The 19,789-nt window shown below is 48.9% G+C and overlaps 2 protein-coding genes and 1 non-coding gene across 3 annotated transcripts; 2 read left to right on the top strand and 1 right to left on the bottom strand.

Moving 5' to 3' along the window:
* The first annotated feature begins 614 nt into the window (after positions 1-614).
* LOC144140934 (uncharacterized) lies at positions 615-7,264 on the top strand. The gene is made up of 2 exons (XM_077672431.1): positions 615-1,151; positions 5,357-7,264. Exons 1-2 carry the CDS (start codon positions 758-760, stop codon positions 5,455-5,457), a joined length of 495 nt encoding a protein of 164 aa, XP_077528557.1. The 5' UTR covers positions 615-757; the 3' UTR covers positions 5,458-7,264.
* Positions 7,265-10,533: 3,269 nt separating this feature from the next.
* Positions 10,534-10,625, bottom strand: Trnai-uau (transfer RNA isoleucine (anticodon UAU)). The gene is given in 2 exon segments: positions 10,534-10,569; positions 10,588-10,625. It is a non-coding gene; the product is annotated as a tRNA-Ile (tRNA).
* Positions 10,626-14,991: 4,366 nt separating this feature from the next.
* LOC144140939 (uncharacterized) lies at positions 14,992-19,789 on the top strand. Its single transcript, XM_077672434.1, has 3 exons — positions 14,992-15,417; positions 16,922-17,063; positions 19,408-19,789. The coding sequence occupies exons 1-3, from the start codon at positions 15,213-15,215 to the stop codon at positions 19,787-19,789; spliced, it is 729 nt and encodes a 242-aa protein (XP_077528560.1). The 5' UTR covers positions 14,992-15,212.

Below are 19,789 nucleotides of genomic sequence, written 5' to 3'. Positions count from 1 at the left end.
AACAAACAAAAAAAGAACAAGGAGTGCCTAGAAGCGGGGAGTCGGGTCGCCCGTCGGAAATCCCAGTCTTGAGAGGACAATCGGCGTGACATCAATCGTCGCCGAGATAATACTTTACACCCACTCCCCCAGTCTCGTTTACGATGTCCCGCGTTTGTGTTCCTTCTTCGTTGACAGCGACGATTTACAACTTCGGGCACTGTCCCCCCAAAAACGGACTACGAGACGCTTCAGTCGAGCGCAGTGGTGAACCGATTGACTCCGGACGAAAACTCCCCCGTCGGTGATTGCAAAGTGTCACGGAGCGCGCTGTGATTTGCGACGGTTGGGAGCTAAAGCTAACCGGATTAGGTTAGCCCGGTCTAGTCGTGCCCCCCGCGTAAAGGGAATAAGCACCGTTCAAGTTTGTCGCCCTGATTTTTGTAGCCTTTAACCGCAGCCACCTAAATATGGTATTACACTATTAGTCATACACCGCTCCAGTCACAGCCTCGCACGCCTTTCGACCTCCGAGAAAAGAGGCGCTTTCGTCGTGGGCGGGCGCACCGGAAGCAACGGTTGAAAATTGGCGCGCAAACGCCGCGGCGATTGAGGCGCCAGCTGCGTGAGGCGGCGGCCGACGCAGACGCAGCGGAGAAGAGAAAGGGAGGACACCCGTCGCTCGCTCGCTGAAACGGTCGTCCGAGAGCTGTCTGTTCGACGGTCGTTCACTATTCGTACCTCGACGAGTGTGGCAGCGTTGCATCACTACGGGACCATGCCAGCCACGGTGGCGCGCGGCCCGGACCTGCGTCGGATCACGATGTCGCGGACTTTCGTTCCGATCGCCGTCGCCCGACCTGCGCGCAGCAGCGTCAAGCGCTGCCTCTTCGGAGCCGTCGACCACGACGCGGTGCAGCGCGACCTGGAGAACGAGCAACGCGAACGCTACGAGTGCTTCCGCAACAAGTACAACTTCGACCTCAGCACGGAGACACCGCTGCCCGGCCGCTACGAGTGGGAGTGCACCCGCGGCGAAGACGCGACGCCGCCGAGCAGCATTTTGAAAGCAGAGGACGCGGTTGCTACAGACGCCACGCTCGACGCGAAGCCACCGATAGCGCAGCGACCCCAGCGAGCAGCTGCAGCCGCTAGGCAGAGCAGCATCCCCGGTGAGTTGACGATGCTGCGCGGGTGAACGGACGGCGTAAAAAAGCGGCCCGGGCGACGCCCGACGCACTGTGTGGCAGTTGCACGCTCGCGTTTGGCCACTTCTGTTAGGCCTAGCGCTGGCTCCGATCGGCGGCGGCTAGCTTCCACGCATCGCAATGGCGTAGACGGGGCAGCCCAACGTTGGGGCAGTCGCTGTAGTTTAAAATTTCGCCATACTTTCATTAATTACGATCGAGCGTCTGTGCAGGCGGTTGTCATTTGTGTCGTGTGTGCGTGCGTATATTGTTGCGGAAATTGCGGCGAGTTCCGAAATAACTCTTCCGGAATGGGGCGTGGGCTCCCCCCCCTACTCCCCAGTTCGAGCGACGCCATGCTCCGGTCGTTGTGGTAGGCGGTGGCGCCATCTCTGGGCGGTGACAGAAACCAGAGCTCTCGTGACCTCGCCCAGTGTTGCTAGGTTACGCGGAACCGTTTGTTGCGCGCGGCTAGGCGGTCGCTTGCGAGGTCGCTGTCCTGCGGGTGCGGTTCATGACACGGTGGGACGGTGAAAACGGCCGCGATTGTTTCGCAAGCACCGTTCGCTGTCCGAAATTCCGCCTGCTTTAGTAGAGCAGCACGATTGTCTGAAATTCTGGCAGGTATTACTCGGAGTTGTCCCGTTCTACGGCCGCATTTTGTCCCGTACGCGTTGATGGAAGTAGGTTACTTGGGGGCACGACTCGCCTGGGCGGATCTGACGCCGACAGCTTTAGCGCTGCCCGCTTGACGTGGAATAATAAAGACAAAAACAGGTTTAGGAATCGTTGATAGCTGACCGTTGCGTTAGTTTCGCATACCGGCGTCTAAGTAACCCGTTCAGTTCTAGGGTTCTTAAATTAATAATCGCAAATAAAAATTGCATTCGTGAGGATACTGGGCAAATTTGTGAACACTTTTTCGGGATCCAGATTGCTCGGCCTTCGCTACCGGTTATATTTCTGGCTCCCTGCGAGGCTGTAAAAGTGAAACCCTTGGTTCGGACACCGAGACTCTATTCGTCGTGCAGGTTTTTTTCAGCGTTTGTGCGCGGCTTGCGTACGGTATGTGCGTTTTGCCTTGAGGAGGTGCTGTAATATAGAATTGTCTGGCGAAAACTGTAGAATGCTTTTAGTTGCGCGCTTTGTACATGCCAGAACCTCTTATCAGTCTGAGGCCCGCTGTTAAGCTGATATTTCGGTGTTCATTTAGCATGTACAGTACAGCCCTTACAATTTGAACTCTCTGGGGACTGAAAATTTGTTCGAATTGGTGAATGGATAGTTAATAAATACAAGTTTGGAGGAGCCATGTAGGCATTTTGAATGAACAGAAAGTTTGGATTAGCGGTGTGGTGCTGTTTATTTTTCAAAAAGTATTTTCGATGCATGAAAGAAAAAAAGTGCATAATAGCATTCATTTTCTCAAAAATGAAAACGTGAAAAATTCTTCACGGCCTGGTTTTGGTTTGGTGTCTTTGCGTGTAGTACACCGCTACAGAGGAAGCGTGGCATTTGTTTAGTTGCTTGAAAGCTCTAGAGAAAAATTTTCCAATCATTAGCATTCCTTAGAGCACTGGTATGTAGATGGCTTGCACTGACGTCACCGTAGCTGCCATGTTTGTGACCCACAAGCACGGCGGAAGGCTGCACACTTATCTGGAGCTCTTATCTTTAGGAGCACTAACAAAAAACGCTGGAGGTGGGTCACAAGAGCAGGTTGTGATGATGTGATGTGCAAGCTATGTATTAGAAGTCAACATCAGCAAGGTAACTAAAAACACTGGACAGTCTGATAAGAATAAGGAGGGGTGGAAGGGTATGTAATGTGTATATGCATTTTACTGAAGTGGCACTTTCTCTCACTGTTGCACATCTCACATTCACTATCGTTATTGGGTGTTAGATGTGCAACATCCAGATAAAACCCCCCGGTTCTCTAATGTGCAGTAAGGACAAATGCAGTGTGAGCTCAAAAAAATGAAGCATTAAACACAAAAATGAAAAATACTGTTCCTGGAGGTCCAATAATGCTGCACTATTGGTATACTGTACAAGTTCATTAATTTGACACTGGTGGGATCGTGGAGAATTGTTGTATTATCCAGTTGTCCAAGTATCGAATGGACTACAAAATCACGAAATTTCCCCCAGCATGATGTCCCTTTGTTTGCGGAAAAAGCTTCTAATATTCATCTTTTTTTTTTTTCCAGGCAAATTTGAGCAGCGACAATAGCTGTAATAGCTACCAGACGCTCCGTAATTTGCTCACAAAAGTCCTCCAGCACAAACAAGGGTTCTGGGGCTTCTTTTACCGTGCGTTTTCGTGGTCGGGGTAGTTGGTCACGATCGTTACCTTCCGCTGTATCGTCGCCGTTGTCGGCGCCTATCACATCCTATCGCATCTCAGGTGACAAACACGCCCTGAACAGAGCGCACGCCAGGCTTCGACCGCTGCAGCCGCTATTAACCTCGCTTTCCTCGTATATGGATGGACGGATAGTAGTGGCTTAATTACCCTTTGCATCGGGCGTCAGCTTGCGCCACCTAGCCTATAGACAGTATTCATTGAAAAGTTTAGCGGTCAATTTCTTCACTTGGCAGCGCTGGAAACGGCCACAGACATGGCCGATGCGCCACAGACACGGCGCGGCTTGGGCCACTGCGGCCGCACGCCGAAGAAAAAAAAAACACCGGCGTGCGTCATCTCCTCTGTTCCAATCCGATTCTAAACGGTAGCTCTTTCTTATGTTTTGACTGTATATCATAACATGCACCATAGCGTGGCATATTGGTGAAAGCTTCGCGTAATGCATAAACACTAAATGAAGTCCTCAATAACGCCAACGTTTTCAACGTAATATTTAAAAAAATAATTACCATCCCTGCCTAAAGCGAGTTGATTAAGAGAAGCGCAAAATCTAAAAGTGCGTCCAATCAATCGGCAAACCTCCTTCAAAGACCAGAATTGCAAACAACAAACAAGCCTACGGTTGTTCGCACACCAAGTATTTCCATCTACGAACTATCTAAATGTGTACCGATACGTAGTTTGAGTTAAAGGTGTATACTTTTGTATTCCTCCTTCATGATCGATGCGTGTATTGTTTTATCTAGAACCGTTCAGTTTTTGTGATTTTCAAGTAACCGTTTTGGTTTCATGCCCGGTTTCACGCACACGCAGTGTCTTCGGAGATTTTAGAGCTTTTCGGTCTACCAGCCGGTCTATAGAGAACTGCATTAGTTTTTTTTTTTTTTTTTGGCAGAACGCCATCGGCCACACTAGGAAAGCAACTGCTGTAACATTTTCGGCCCTGGCATCGTTATTTGATGATGCAAGACATAATATTCCTTTAGCACCCTGCGAACAACACACAAACTGCTAGTTTTCTGGGCGAGGGTTGTTCAAGGGTCCCTCTTGCTATAGACATCATTATTGTTGTGATTTCGCGGGGCTGGACAATATGAAACAGAAGAAGAATCCTCAGTTGACACAGGGTATGACGACAGGGCGGTTGAGGAAACGGAAATTCTGGTTTCTCAAAATGTCTATAAATCTGTAAATACTTGTATTACTAGCTTTACATTTGTTCTGTGAGATCGGGGTGTCATAGATTTCACAACAAAAAGAAAAAAAATCTTTCTTTACAAGAAAGAAAATCTTTAATTGCCTAATGACCTAATTGTTGTGCCTGTAAATTAATAAATACTTGCACTATTACAACAATTATTCATGTCTGTGCTTCTGAGGTCCAAAGCAGTACGAAAACACACAGAAAAACAATTTTTGCCTGAAATAGTAAATCCAGGGCTGAAAGGGTTAAAAAACTGTATGCTGATGTGCGGCCACGGTGCTTTGTAGTCCGGCAGAGGTGTCAGTACACAGGTTGCCACAAAAAATGGACATTATTAAAGATCACTGGTTAGAATTGGATGAACATGTCGTAAGAAAGGCTGTTGTCCGGAAAAGTAAAGTTGGAGCTTTAAAGAGACACTACAGTCTCAACAATTTTCTTTTTGTTTTACCTAAATCTCGGCCTGGGATTTTGTATTTAAGTTGAAAGGGCAATGTCGATACCTTGCTGGACAACGGATTGACACTGCTTGGAAATGGTGGAGATCAGCACTGGCTTCAGTGCTTAGGCATTTAAGGAATGTGTCTGACTGTGTGCTTTGTTTTTGGCTTGCAGACTTTTTCCATGCTCGCAAGCGGCACCCGTCGTCAGAGCCTGCAGCCAAGGTGCCCCGGATTGAGCCGCAGCCGCAGCTGCAGCAGCTCCAGCAGCCGTAGCCGATCCAGAAGCAGGCGTCTGCAGCAGCAGCAGCAGCGCAGTGCTGGCGCCATGGTCGCACGCACGCGCCGCAAAAGATGATCTCAAGACTGGCCCCCCCGTACCTGACCAGAGCGCCAACCCGAGTTCCTATAGCTATGCGCTGTTTCACCAACTTTGCGTTAACGCCGTTCAAAAGAACGCTGAAAACAAATTGCGCGGGAGAAACCGGTTCCGAAGCAGAGTGATGTCGTCGACTTTTCTGCTCACTGAAGCGGACGACGTCGTGGGTGTATAGACAAGTGCCTAGGTGTAGGCAAAGAGGGGCATCTGAATGCCTAGCTAAAGATGTCCTTATTTCATTTATTTATTTTTATCAGCTACTGTGTAGGCATCCTCTGCGTTCATGCTGCAGTTGGTGCAGACTGAAAAATGTAATTTAAGGATTGGCTAAAATAGTGCTGCCACAGCACCGGCAACGAAAATTTGTGTGCAATCCATGGGGGGATTGGCCAAAAGGGTTGGCAGGCACAAGTTCGGGATTAGGCGGAAAGTGAGCGTCGACTCGTGCTGGAAATGGCATCGTTCCACATAATCGTTCCGCATTTCTTTTAGTCACTGCATGTTTCTATACATTGTGTGTTGTGTTTAATGTAAGCACATGGAAATTCAGTCATGGCAGAATTTCACCCGGTGAATCACGGTGACTCCGAACATGATGAAATCATACAAAATTCATTGCGATTTTTTTTTTGCGCCACTGCGCGCGCAAGCAGGGAAATTGTTTGGAAACTTGCATGGCGTATTTTTTATTTTTATAATTTTTATTGAATGCAGTCAAATCATTGGGGATGCAATTGTTATTGTGCCACGATAATTTTTCACAGTGTTCTTTTTATACTTTATATTTATTTTCTGTAAATAGATGCTGTTAAAACGTAATGCGACGGTGCTCTACAGATCACGCAAAAGTTTTAGAACATGCCAGTTTTCTACTGGAGCAGCAATCATGAAAGCCTGTCCCTTTGTTGTATATTGAAAATACCTCGACGCATACCCTTTGAGAGATCCAGGGATAAACTTAAATCAACGAGTGTGAGCTTGTTAACAAAATTTTTGTGCGCAGTAAGAGCCCCACGTGGACTCAGATTGGTCCGTAACCATCCACTACGATGTGTTTCGGTGTGTTAAGCACAAATTTCTAGTTTTGGGGGTTTTAGGGGCTGAAGCTGCGCCTGGGCCTCCGGCCGCAGACCGGCCGCAGTGGCCAGAATTGAACCCGTGTCTTGGGCTGAGCAGTGCAACGCCTAAGCCACTAAGCCTCCGCGGCAGGTTCAAACACAAATTTGGATTTAAGTGGAAGTGCTAGTGTGGCATGATGCCTACATCTTTTGCCCACGCCCCGGTGCCTGTGGTGCCTCCTTTATTTACAAGCCTGGCGGTTGGCCGGTGACGGGTGTCTTCCTCCTCACCACGAGTTGCGCGAGGTTGGTGAAACAGAGCATGGCTGCTCCCTCCCTCGCCCGTTTCCCCACTCCCCGTTTCCCAGCCTGTCCCCTCCCCCCTTTTTTTCCACGATCTCAACACAAGCAGGGGTGCGCCACCGTGTCGTTTTCTTTTAATTGAGCATTTTATTATTTGTTTTTAGCCGATTTTAATAGCCACTTTTTTTACCTACTATAGAGAGCGGCCGCCCGCGCCGGCAAACCTCGGCAGTGCAATAGGGGCACCCGCCAGAACCGGCGCCCCTCCAAGAGAGTGTACAGAGAGAGAGCTTCTATGATGAATAATAAAAAAAGTGAGCTGCCTGCAGCACGGGAGTGGAAACCCGTGGTCTTTGTTTCTTTTCATTGGAGAACTTACCGGGAACCAGTTTTGGTACATGGTAATCGGCCTGCTCTTGCACGGAAAGGCTGGACACAGTTGTGTACATGCACTGCATATTGGGTGCAGTACCGGGACTGGATCTTCGGTCTGCTATGGCTACAGGCCGCCTAGCACACTGTGAATGACTTTTGGGGTAAAAGGAGCTCTACATGTAGGTCGTGACCTATGGTGCCTTAGAGTTGTTGTTCAATGTCCAGAAAAAAGGCTTAAAGGTACTTTCATTTGGATGAAAGCTCATTTGTGTTAGGGACATTCAAAGAGTGCTCCTTTAATTAAAATTGCACTTAATGGGAGATGTGAGTATAAAGTTCGTATTGGCCTGCATAAATGGGCATTGCATAAAAAGTTCCTCAGCTGAATTTGGCCTCTTTTTTTTTTTTTTTGTATGACTCTTTTGGGAGTACAGAATCTCTTCCCTTTGGGGCGCATTTTTGCGGCAAAGCAAGTGAAACGGGCCGTAGGGCAACTATGTGTTTGTCACATTTTCTCAAGACTGACGTCTTCCACATTCCCTGCAAGTTGGAACAAGATAAGGTACGTACACCACCTTGGCGCATGAATAGTTAGCTTGAAGTACGAAATGAAAAATCGTGCATCCCTCCGTCTAACGGCGATGATGGTTGAATGTGAAGCTTTCTTGTGACAGACCCTTCGGTTGTCCGAGTTTTCTGAACCACACCTATCATGTCGAAATGGAGCCATCGGATAGACGCCAGCTTCATACGCAAGGGGGGACCCAGGTTCTATTCCGGCCACGGGAAGCGGGTTTTTTTCCCCTTTCCCTTCACCTACGATCAGTCATCATCAGAGCAAGTTGGCTTTCCTGCAGGGCGTACTGGTGTACAACGGTATCAATGTGAACACAGGGCGTATTGGTGTACAACGGTATCAGTGTGAACACTAAATCTTGCCTTTAAAACCAGGTTGCAAAGTATAGGATAACCAAATGGAGTGACCGTGCCCAACATTATAGTTGTTAAACTGGTACTCTTGTGATAGCGTAAATTAAACTTTGAACCCTAATGAATCCTGATGTTCCGTTCGAAGATAAATGAGGCCGTGTACTGAGTATCGCTCAAAGCGGACAAAATGGTTTGTCCTGAGCAACGCATCTTCGGCACGTTTCATGACGTGTATCACTAGTTTAGACTATTCGTTACAATGAAGCTTTGTACCTCCCGCCAATGAGAGGGGTAAAAGGGAGTTACCAGGGTAAGGGTATACCTTGGGCGGCTTGCATGTGGTGAAGACAATAACGCCTGCTGCAAAGCCAACTTGTCACGATTTGTAGGAAATGGTACTCTCATTTTCTCAAAACTATTCTCCAAAAGATTAGGATAATTGGGTGCTAAGAACACTAATAAAATCTGCTTAGATGCAGTTTGATATACTTGTCATAATTGGTTCACAGTGAGGTCTTAAAACAATACAGAATTTCTGTCTGCTGTCAATACATGAGCCCACACAGGAGGAAAACGGTAACAAAGTGGCAGTAACTGCTATCCCGCGAGAAAGTATGCCTCTTTTCCTGCCATAAGAGCCCATGCATTCACAGCAGAAGGGAATACCGCGACTTTACTGTGAGCTACCTGATTATGAAATGTAAACGAAACTTCCCGTACTGATAGTCATCTCAGCAGCCAGTTGTCACGCCTTTTTCGATAATGAAATACCGCAGTACTTCCAAGTACTATTAAGCTTATTAACTAAAAGGTACGCCCAATCACAATTACAAACTGATGTGTTTTGTGCGTTAGTACAAAACACACTCCTTTGGACTGTGCTTCGGTCAGTTGTGCTCTGCTTTGTCCACCCACTTGGTTGTGTTGTCCAGCCATGTCCACATCATGGAGTGAGGGCAAATTTGAGAGCTCGGCGCAGCTTAGCAAAAATTCCTCCTTCACAGCCTGGCTCGGCCTTCTTTTTTTTTCTCCGAGTCCACTGACCTTGATTTTCTGCAGTAACGTTCGTTGTGATGCGGGCTGAATCTCTCGCACCGGAAAAATGCTGGTGACACACCGGACGAATCATCATATACTGTGTGCACCGATGCCACTAAAGCTGGACACATAATTGAATTCTCAAAAGGCTGACGGGCATCTTTTCCTGGCAGCAGGGTAGGTCTTCGTTGCGGTGTGAAGAATTATGGATATAGAGTTGTGGTTGAAAGCAATGCTGTGGGATTATTTGCAAAGGAGAGCGCTGATTGAACAGCGAGTCCAGCGGGATCAAACTGGCTGATCGTCACTGCCCCACGAACATTATACATTATCGTCTTCTTGCTAGTCGCTGTAGATAGTCCACCGAGAGAAGATGCCTACTTCTTCCACCATTTGCTAGCAGCTACCTATGAGTGGCGGCAAGTGCACTCAGTCCTCCTTTAAGCATTTTGGTACAGATGCGTTTAGGTAGCATCACAGTATATGTAAACTTTTGTTATAACAAAACTGTCGTCAGAGGAAACGGCTTAGTTAAAAGCGGGGATGGTTTTCTCTTTATGCGCAACAGTGAAGACCTTGAAACCCTTCGAATAACGCAATTTTGTCATAACGCGCGGGTTTTTATTTACACTAGTGGTGTATCCGGCAGGCCTTTTAGCCTTTTCAGCCTCTTAGGGGAATAATTAAAAGAAAAAGTGAGTTTTTTAGAGTTTCATGACGCGATCACTTGATATATAAAGTCTCTAGGCACATCAACTTTGGCTGGACGTTGATGAATCAGTTCTAGCGGAGTGGAGATACCGGTACGGCGCCCGGTAAAGGGCTGGTGCTGCTGCGCATGCGCGAAACAGGTTTCGCCACCCTCTGCACATGCACAGTTATGCAGGTCGACTACCGTGTGCCGTGTCGGTACCGCTCTTTCGGAGGCCCCAACGAATTCTGCCGCACCGGAACGTTTCCGCCGCACCTTGTGTGGGCTCGAGTGCTCTCCGCACTTTTTCCTGAACTCAAACTAGCGCGCCGACTCTCGTGATGTAAAATTAGTTCTACGGTTCAGCAGCCGGAGAAAAACAGTTTGAATATCGCTTTTCAAGGCCTCGTTTACTCACGATACGACCGCGGCTGGCATATTAGGGAGCGCGTTGGCTTTAGTGTGATTAAGCGTAATGTGTATTGTTTGCTCCTCTTTAACTTTGCGAAGAGACCACACTGTCAATCGGAAAACAGCAGCAATGTCGTAACGCGTACAGAAAAAAAAAAAAAAAATGATTCCCCAGGTGAGGCTCGAACTCACAACCCCGGCATAGCTCACGAGCACTGTCGTATAAGTACCGTGCGCTAACCAATTGCGCCACTGGGGAACGGTTCCGCGCAGCACTGCTACGGCGTGTGGAACGTGCAGGCATCCCCTCCCCCTCTATGAGCTGTGCGGTGTGCGCAGACAAAAATAAAGGTGATGGGTGAGGGAGCGCTGGCTATTCTCTAAAAGTCTTTGTGGATATACTGCTGAGTCTCGTACACTTCTGGAGCTTCTGTTGTTTCCGTCAAGCAAAATCAGTTGCCGCTAACAGTAAACGTTTCGTTCTGCCAGGCCGAAGCGACTTTTTTACGGAAGAAAAACAGGCTTTACAGAACCGATGGCACTTCTAAATATGCCTGCAACCATGCAGACCACCTTGTTAAGCGCTGACGGCTTTGACGAAGGTTTTGCCACCAGTTTCGCTCGTGCACCGCGTTGTGCTTGGTCGGAAATGGGATGAATCTTTGGTAATAATACCATAGATTTCATTTTCACGCTTTCTGTGGGTGCCAAGTAATAAATAGCGAGGTTTGACATATATAAGGCTGGGACAACTAACCTATCGTGAGGATAGTACACGGCACGCTTTTATAACGAACTACTTCTACAAAAGAATGCTTCTACGTTTGTTCCACGTGTTAGGTGTCACGCTCAGCGTAAATTCGCTTTTGTACGTTCTTAGGAATCTCAGTAGCTCCAAAAGTTTCACCATATACCATATATCACATTCAACCTGGTCCAACTATGCCACGTGTGTACACACACACACACACACACACACACACACACACACACACACACACACACACACACACACACACACACACACACACAAACACACACACACACACATTATATATATCATAACGGCGGCCAGTTTATGAGGGACGCCGTTGTCTTTTGTTGGCCGAGAGACTAGCGGCCTCTGTCGTCAAGTGTGGGAAGCGTCACGAGAGACTGGCGCTTCAAGCGGGGAAGGAGAGGACCAGTCTTGGGCAGTAACTAGTTGTTAGAAACGTGTTACCGGCAGCTAGTTATGTTTATCAGTAACTTGTAACTGTAACACTGTTACATTTTACGCAGTAATTGTAACAGGACCTGCCATTTCAATTACTTCCCTCTTCACAGTAAAATTACGCAACAGGAACTCGATAAAGCCCGGCGTACAACTTCTTCGGTCTTTCTTCTTCCTAATATAATCTATCCCCTCACCTTCCCAAGAAAAGCTAGGCTGTTCTCGCAGTTTAGGGGAGGAGGTCGCATAGAGGAGTATCTTCCCTGTAGAATTAAAGCAGGTCGGAAATTAGTCGTTACGGGTGTTTCTTAAACTTTTTCCTTCGTTTTTGGTCCAGCCGAAACAAGAAAAAAAAAAACGAAACATGCAATTATATGGCCGCTGAGGGGAGAGCTAGGCTACCCTTGCATAAAGACCATCACAGAGGGACCCACCGATAATGGGCCAACCATCATGACACCAAGGGGGAATCAACAAAAAAGTAGATACAACAAGTGTCGGGCTTCAGTGTGCACCCTTCTAGGTCCCCTCCGTTTAGGGTTTTACCATGTGCTTTTCTGACTACCCGCATACCTAAATACATTTCTATTGAATAAACCATACTTTAGTTTCTGATCTACTACTTAGTTAGGCACAGTAACGTAAAAGTAACGAAGTTACTTTTGCACAGTAACTGCAACTGCAACAAGTTACTTTTAGAAGCTGCGTAACTGTAACAGAGTTACTTTTTGGATTAGGTAACTGCAACTGTATGTAAGTCTGTGGTAGCGTGCTCATGATTGGTGATAGGACGCGTGGTCGAAGGGAAGGCGCTCGCCGGGAGCAGAGCAACGTCTGATCATGTAATATGTACAGTAAAGCCCGCTCATATCCAACTCGAATTATTGCCTATATCGAACCCTTGTATTATTCTGGTAAAAATTACATGCATTTAAAACTTTTTATATCGAACGCGATTTTGCCCACAATGGATATATCGAACTCTCCCGCGCGGTATTTTTCGCTCTCCTTAGGCATGCGGCAGGCTTTCCCGCAATACATCGGCACGCAGCGGTGGCGCGGGTTTCGCTTACGACTCCCGCGCGAGCTCGGGCGTGTCCAAACCGGCCGTGGCAGAGTGGACCAACTCCACTATAGTGCCTAGAAGTATATTCTAGGCACGCATGCAACTCGTTGGAGCCGAAAGCGCCACATTGGGCGCTGCGGGCTGCGCTGTCACCGAACTTCAAGTCCGCGCCACTCGCTGCGCGCACTTGCTCGGTTCGCTGGGTTCGCCGTTATTCGCCATGCTTGTCTCCGCTATGTCGAAGACGCTGAGGACTCCGTACCGCTTCCAAGCACGAGCGAAGCCGTCGCTGCCGTGGCCCTGCTTCGGCGATACTGCAGTGCCATTGTGGGCAACGGTGTAGTGCTTGTCGACTGTTTAGATACCGTGGAGCAAGCAGTCACCAGCAACGCGTTGTGCTCCAACAAGCAGGCTACACCAACACAGTTCTTCCGCCCCAATAAATTAATGTTTCCTTTCTGAGAAAGTGTCGTATCAATAGTGGACTGCAGGGTGGTAAGAGCTCAGCGTTAGCTCGTGACTCCGTTGGCAGGATTGCTCTCATGTAAGCTTTTTTTTTTTTGCTTTACTTTCTATATCGAATTTTTGCTATATCGAACTATTTTACAATCCTCGCGCTGTTCGATATAAGCGGGCTTTACTGTACCGTATTTGCTGCATAATTATCGCACTCGCGTAATGATCGCACCCCTGAGAGAGAGAGAGAGAAATCGCACGTGTGCAAAGTCTAGCTGACGATGGTCGTGCTTAGCTATGTTTCCTCCTCTTTCAAAGCGGACATGGCTACGTTATTGCCACAGACTTGCGATATTAGCGATATCGGCAAGCATGAGTTCACTATTTGTGCGTAAGAAACTCTCACTAAATGCACATAATGAACCCACAACAGAAAAAAAAAAAAAAACGCGCTCAGCTCGCTGCGTCGGCAGCCGTGTCTGTTTTTCTGCATCGCAGTGTGACAGCAGCAGCAACTTATTGGTCGACCTGTTCTCACCTCGCAGCAAACGCATTCATGCGTGTTCCATAATTCACGAAAACACTGCATTTTGTGGCACTTTGCAACGCGAATGGCGGGGGTCCGTGGAATTTTTGTAATGTTCTTATTTATTACGGTTATTATGTTCATGAGACATATCGTAACAGTTCTGGCCTGCAACTTGCGTGCGTTTTCTGCGCTGACACATTTCTCGCGAAACATTTACCTCGCGTAATGAACGCACCCCAAAATTTGCGTCATATGTTTGGAAAAAAGGTGCGATAATTACGCGAGTAAGTACGGTAATCATCATAAATAAATACAGTTGCTTTCAATAACCGAACGCGCCATCACGTGCGTCAGCCGCTCAAACTCATCCCTTCCGTTTCTATCGTGCGGGCTTTGGGGTCTTGAACTTATAATTAGGCTTGTCAGATTTGGCGAACGCTAGAAACAGAATGGTAGAAAAACAGGACGTTAGTCAATCACCAGTCCTGTGTAGCGTGTAGCATGGAAAGCCATCAATACCCGACTCGTTACTTGGTTTTTCTGCCATCGCAAGCACCATCGCACGCACCAGCTTCTACCGAATCTCTTAAGAGCTCTGACGCCATTCCCCACACCGTTATGGTTTGCCCAGGCATAGCGCTACGCTGAGTGCAGCGTAGCGGTACAATCAGGCATTTCTCTGTGCGTGATGGGCACAGCTACATCGAATGAAGTCACCATTCCTCTAGAACCCGATTGCATATATAGATGACATTCAACAGTAGCTGGGCAGTTGGGGTGGAGCAGTACGCTTAATGGACACATGTTCGCTGAAACCAGGCCCGAAGCACGTCCAATGAAAAGGTAATCATGACAATGACAACGCTGGCAAGGTCATCATTCTAGCGGGGCTACCGAAAGGCGGGTTCAAAATTAAAGAAAGGCAAACAATTACACAAGTAAGGTCCGCAATTCGAAACGGTGTTTACTTAAGACTTTGCACGGCATCTTGTTTTTTCGCGCCGAAATAAATACAGTTGACATAGGTTTTAGTCGTGAGTCAGCGGATAGATTTTTCCCGCCACTTCAGAGTTTTGGAATTTGTGGTGGCGCTGAGATCATTGACCATTTAGCGTTGAGGTGGCATCAGCCGATCATCGTTGAAGGTTTCAAGGTCGCTGGTCGAGGGAACGCACGGTACGGCTCGTGAAAGACGGAGGAGTAGGGCACGCGCGCTGCAGTTTAAATACAAAGGCACAAAAGAAAAAAAAAAGAGCAAAAGATTCAAACGCAAGCTTTGTCTCCAACGCAACCGATCATGTTTTCTGAGCGCTGTGTAGGCGCACCCGGCGTTCGAAGAACTGGCTCCGCACGTGCGTGTAGGCGCGCCGGCCGCAGCAAAACGACACGGAGGACATTGGTGGTGGAAAAAGGAATGACCGCATGTCTCTGCTGTTCTTTCTGGAACACGATTATTCACACCGGGGACTATTTGCTGTTATTTGATACCTTTCTGGCAACAATATTTGAAGACCGTGCTTATTCTCTAAATCCCTTGTTGGGTATGGTTCACTGAATAGGGAGCATCATAGCAATCATCATCATGATCCCAGCGCCCAGAGTCCGTCAGTACGCCGCCGCAGCTGCACACAGCTCAAGATCGGAGCGCATGGCCCCCTTCAACGAGAGGCTCGTCCGAGAGGTGAGGAAGCACAGGCAGCTGTGGAACCAAAACTCCAAGCTGCACAAGGAGGCCGTAAGCCGGGAGGCCGCCTGGACCGACATAGCATCAGCCCTTGGGGCCACCGGTGAGTATCGTGGTGCTTGTTCGGCTTGCGTTCCACGCAAGGCTTACCGTGCCCGGGAAGGGCTCGTGGCAGTTGCAGTCGCGTGCTATGATTTGTTCACCGCGTTTACTGCTACAGCGGGAAGAGTACAGTGAGCAGCGAAGAGATTATGTGGCTATGGATCCGTGTGTACGCTTTTCTCATCTTCAAAAAAAAAGTAACTCCGGTGTCCACAGCAGCGCGAGTCGTTTTAAAGCGCTAAGCGTTGAAAAACGGATTTCTTCGTGGTGTACGTCCCCTAGCTGATCTTTCAGACTATACTTTTTGGCGACCACGCGGTTATAGACCACACCGAGATGTTTGTCCTTATTCCTTACGAAAGGAGCTCGGGACTTAAGCTCGAGGGCGGCACACACTCCGAACGAGTCGAGAAAGTATTTCTTTAATTGATGCTACATAACTTAAGGCGTGAAGTAGTCCGAGTGTGGGACGCAGGTAGGCTACGGCTCCGAGTTTTCCTCGACGTATGCAACAACCACACCTTGCGGTAAAGCCAACTTTATCGCGAATGTACAGCAAAAGACGACTGTAACTACGCATGTCTTCCTTAGAAATGACCGCCGTCAACGCCCCAGAGAAATAGCTTTTGCTCATACCTTTCGCCTAAATACCCTGTCATCTCTATGTCATGCGCTAACAGCTTCCCTGGTCATCCACCACAACAGATTGGAATGGCTCACAATTTTTAAGCAAACGTGAATCTCGTCGGGTTTATTTCTTGACTGTGCAACAGGAGCTAGGCTACAGTGAGAGTTGTTCGACTGCTCGAGAAGCGTGATCCGGAACAGACTACAAACGACTGTAAGTCGCTACTTCAGCGGCTTCGCATCGCATACCCTTCCGGCGTTTGAGTGAAGCTCCAATTTATACTTCCATAAAACAACGGGTAGCCTCGTCGTAATGATCACTAGCCCGTGTTAAGGTGGTCGCGCATACGGGCTGAAGGTCCTGACAGCTTTCCAGGAGCCATCATGCGCCACTCGGAAATCAGAGGTATACATGCGCAAGCGCGCAGCCGAAATTGTCCCCCAGCACCCTCACCTGCCCACAAAAGGTGTTATTGAATATTTATCAATCGTCGCTCACACAGAAGGTCAAACCGATTTCCTCTTTCTCCGTGCGATGTACCACAGGACTGCAAGGCCTTCGTGTGGATCCTGCTGGGACAGGCTACGGTGACTGCGGTACCGCGGGGGATCCCGGCGTCAGGAGATTTGAAGGGGTGCATAGTAGACACGCCTCCTTCGTGTGATTTATGTGGGATATATGTAAGGCCACAGCGGGGGACCAATGCACGACACACACCATTATCGAAACCATCCGCACGCAGTGTCAGTTGTGACTTCTCGCTCGCCCACAAATTCTCCCGCTCAGGAACTGACCTGCTTGCGGGTCACGGTTGCGGATGGACGGGGTCACGACGATAGTGCTGGTACTGTAATGCTCCTCATCCCCGTGTTCGCAGTGGACGAGTGCCAGACCCGGTGGAGGACCATCCGGGACACGTACTTGAAGCGCAAGAAGCGCCTCAGCGTCAGCGCCAAGGGACAGTGGAACGTCCTGGACCGGGAGATGAGTTTTCTCGACGACTTCCTGCGCCCGCGCACGTGAGTGGCTGCTTTGTTACGTTGCAAGGGAACTCGCTCGCAGGGGGACAGACAGACGGACAGATGAGCGACGGGGAAACAGACAGACTGACAAAGGCAAACAGACAGGCGAGAGAGGCATATAGACAGGGAGAGATCTCTAGAATGGTCTTCAGTGGTACTGGTTAGGTTAGTCTTCTGATGGCGCCGCACCTGACTTACAGACGGAGATAAGGAGGACGGACATAGACAGAGACTTACAGACAGGAGATAGAGGAAGAAACAGAGACAAAGAGAGGACAGAGATAGCTACGGGAAGGGAGACAGAGACAAAGGGAGGCGAGAGACAGAAACACAAAGAGAGAGAAATAGATAGATAGATAGATAGATAGATAGAGAGAGAGAGAGAGAGAGAGAGAGAGAGAGAGAGAGAGAGAGAGAGAGAGAGAGAGAGAGGTGACACTCAGCGAAAGACAGCAAACAGACATACGGAGGGAGACAGGCAGACAGGAGGGGAACGCGAGTACAAAGAGACACAGAGAGAGGGATACAGAGTGATAGGTTAGCAAGGCACGCACACAGACAGACAGACAGACAGACAGATAGATAGACAGATAGATAGACAGACAGAAAGTGATACAAAGACGGAGAGAATCGATGATTGATTGATTGATTGTAGGGTTTAACGCGCCGACGCAACGCAGGCAATGAGGCGCGCCGTAATGGAGGGCTCCGGATTAATTTTGACCACCTGGGGATCTTTAACGTGCGCCGAAATCTCGTGCACACGGGCGTTTTTGCTTTTCGCCTCCATCAGAAAAGCGGCGGCCGCGGCCGGGAATCGAACCCGCGACCTCGTGCTCAGGAGCGCAACGCCTTAGCCACTGAGCCACCGCGGCGGGTAGACGGAGAGAATCAGAAAGAAAGTGTGAAATGTAGGGTGACCAACATAGATAGATAGATAGAGAGAGAGACCGACATGCAGAGAGAAGGAGACACAGGGAAAGACAGACGCAGAGATAGACGGATGGACCAGCAGAGATACACAGGGAAACGGAAAGAGAAAAACACAGAGAAAAACAGACAGGGAGAAAAACAGAAAGAAACAGGCACACAGACATAGTCATACAGACACTGTCACACACCGAGAGAGAGGCGTAGAAACACGCGCACAGTGACAGAGAGGCGTACAGAGAGATACAGGGAGACAGTAACGGCTACATAAATACAGGGACAAATACCGACAGACAAAGAGAGACAGAGACAAACCCACAGACGGAGACACAGAAGGGGAGATACACAGTGAGAGACAGACAGGGAGACAGACGGAGTGAGAAAGGGAGAGACAAAAAGGCCTGAATCTTTATTCAGTGATGGCTCTGGGTGCAGGATTTAGCGATCGGAGTTAATGACCCACAGTGGGACCAACAATATGCGTCTAGTGGCACTTTGTCAGCCACATGGCCGAAAAAGTGTCAGACGGAGCAGATTAAGAGGGCGGACATAGACAACTTTCAGAGAAAAGCAATGAAGAGATACCTTTATTTGAAGCGACCCATGTTTCGGCTGCCGAAACTGGGGTTCTTGCGTGCCGGGAATGCACTTAATGGCGCATTGTCGAAGTCTACTCTTTGTTGCAGGCACAACACTGAGGTGATGGCATTTCTGCAGGCCTACCGCTGTAAAGTAATTTTTTGGTGCCCTCAATGATGGTCATGGAACTGCCAATCATAAACCGCGTCATGCGAATAAGCGGAGCGTAATCGCGGCCTGGTAGAAACACCTAGAAAACTTGAAGGTGCGGATACTCGAGTCTTTTCGGTGGAAATAGCTGTCATTGTTGCCACCGGCGCTGGTATTCGGCATCAGGGTCGACGGAAAAGTCTCACGAGAGCCCGGTTGGAGCAGATGGCGGGGCAGGCCGGACTTCAGCGAAAATCTGTTCGTACGGGCGTCCATCGACTGAGACTCCCAGTCCCCAGCCGAAGTGGCATACCGCTGAGGCCAGGAAGCAGTGAATATTTTGCGAAGGCATTGTGCCGGTGGGACTATAGGATCGTGGGAACGGGCCGCGTTCTTAGTGATTTCCGCTCCAACCCTACACTAACGATATGTAATCACTTGAAGAAAATGGCTACACCACTTCCTAGTTCCCCTTCTAGTCATTAATGCTGGAGTGGAATTTAGCATTACCAAGGTCTGATTTGGGTTTTGTTCCCGAGGAAGGGGTGCGTATGTTCGGGCTCATGTGTTCCCTACAGAAACTTGCATAAGTTCATGTTTATACTTTCAAATTCGACATTAATTTGTTGCCGCATGTTGCTGCCATGCGTTACGCCCTCCGTTTTCCCTCGCGCATGCTCAGACGGTCCCAAGAGCGTCGCGCCGCGGTGAAGGACAAACCGGAGGATGGAACCAGTCAGGGCGGCTCGGTTCCGGTGGTGCCAATGCCGCTGCCGGAAGCTGAATACGGAGCCGACATGGAGCTGAGTTTGCTGCCGGACGTGACCCCGCCTTCGCCAGTACCGCTCCCTCCGCCGTCGGCAGTGGCCCAGGAGCGCTCGGAGGATCCGGTGGAGCTCTTCTGTCGGAGCTTGGCTCCGCAACTCAAGCGGCTGATGCCCAGACAGAGGATGAAGGCCGAGATGTGGGTGCTGCAGATTCTCCACGGCCTCGAATACGGCCAGTATAACGATGACGTGGACCAGCAGGCCGCGGGCAGTCCACACGAAAACTTGGACTCCTAA

The sequence above is a fragment of the Haemaphysalis longicornis genome, unplaced genomic scaffold, assembly GCF_048455015.1.
Source record: "Haemaphysalis longicornis isolate Haplotype H1 unplaced genomic scaffold, Haemaphysalis longicornis Haplotype H1 scaffold_563, whole genome shotgun sequence".
NCBI lineage: Eukaryota > Metazoa > Arthropoda > Arachnida > Ixodida > Ixodidae > Haemaphysalis > Haemaphysalis longicornis.
Note: the sequence above shows the minus strand (reverse complement) of the source record. Positions and strands in the feature narration are given on the sequence as shown.

Bases quoted from the DNA above. Each gene is read 5' to 3' on its own strand.
- LOC144140934 (XM_077672431.1), top strand. From the start codon at position 758: ATGCCAGCCACGGTGGCGCGCGGCCCGGACCTGCGTCGGATCACGATG. The intron at 1,152-5,356 runs GTGAGTTGACGA...TTTGGCTTGCAG, and splicing joins TAGGCAGAGCAGCATCCCCG to ACTTTTTCCATGCTCGCAAG.
- LOC144140939 (XM_077672434.1), top strand. From the start codon at position 15,213: ATGATCCCAGCGCCCAGAGTCCGTCAGTACGCCGCCGCAGCTGCACAC. The intron at 15,418-16,921 runs GTGAGTATCGTG...CCGTGTTCGCAG, and splicing joins ATCAGCCCTTGGGGCCACCG to TGGACGAGTGCCAGACCCGG. The intron at 17,064-19,407 runs GTGAGTGGCTGC...GCGCATGCTCAG, and splicing joins GACTTCCTGCGCCCGCGCAC to ACGGTCCCAAGAGCGTCGCG.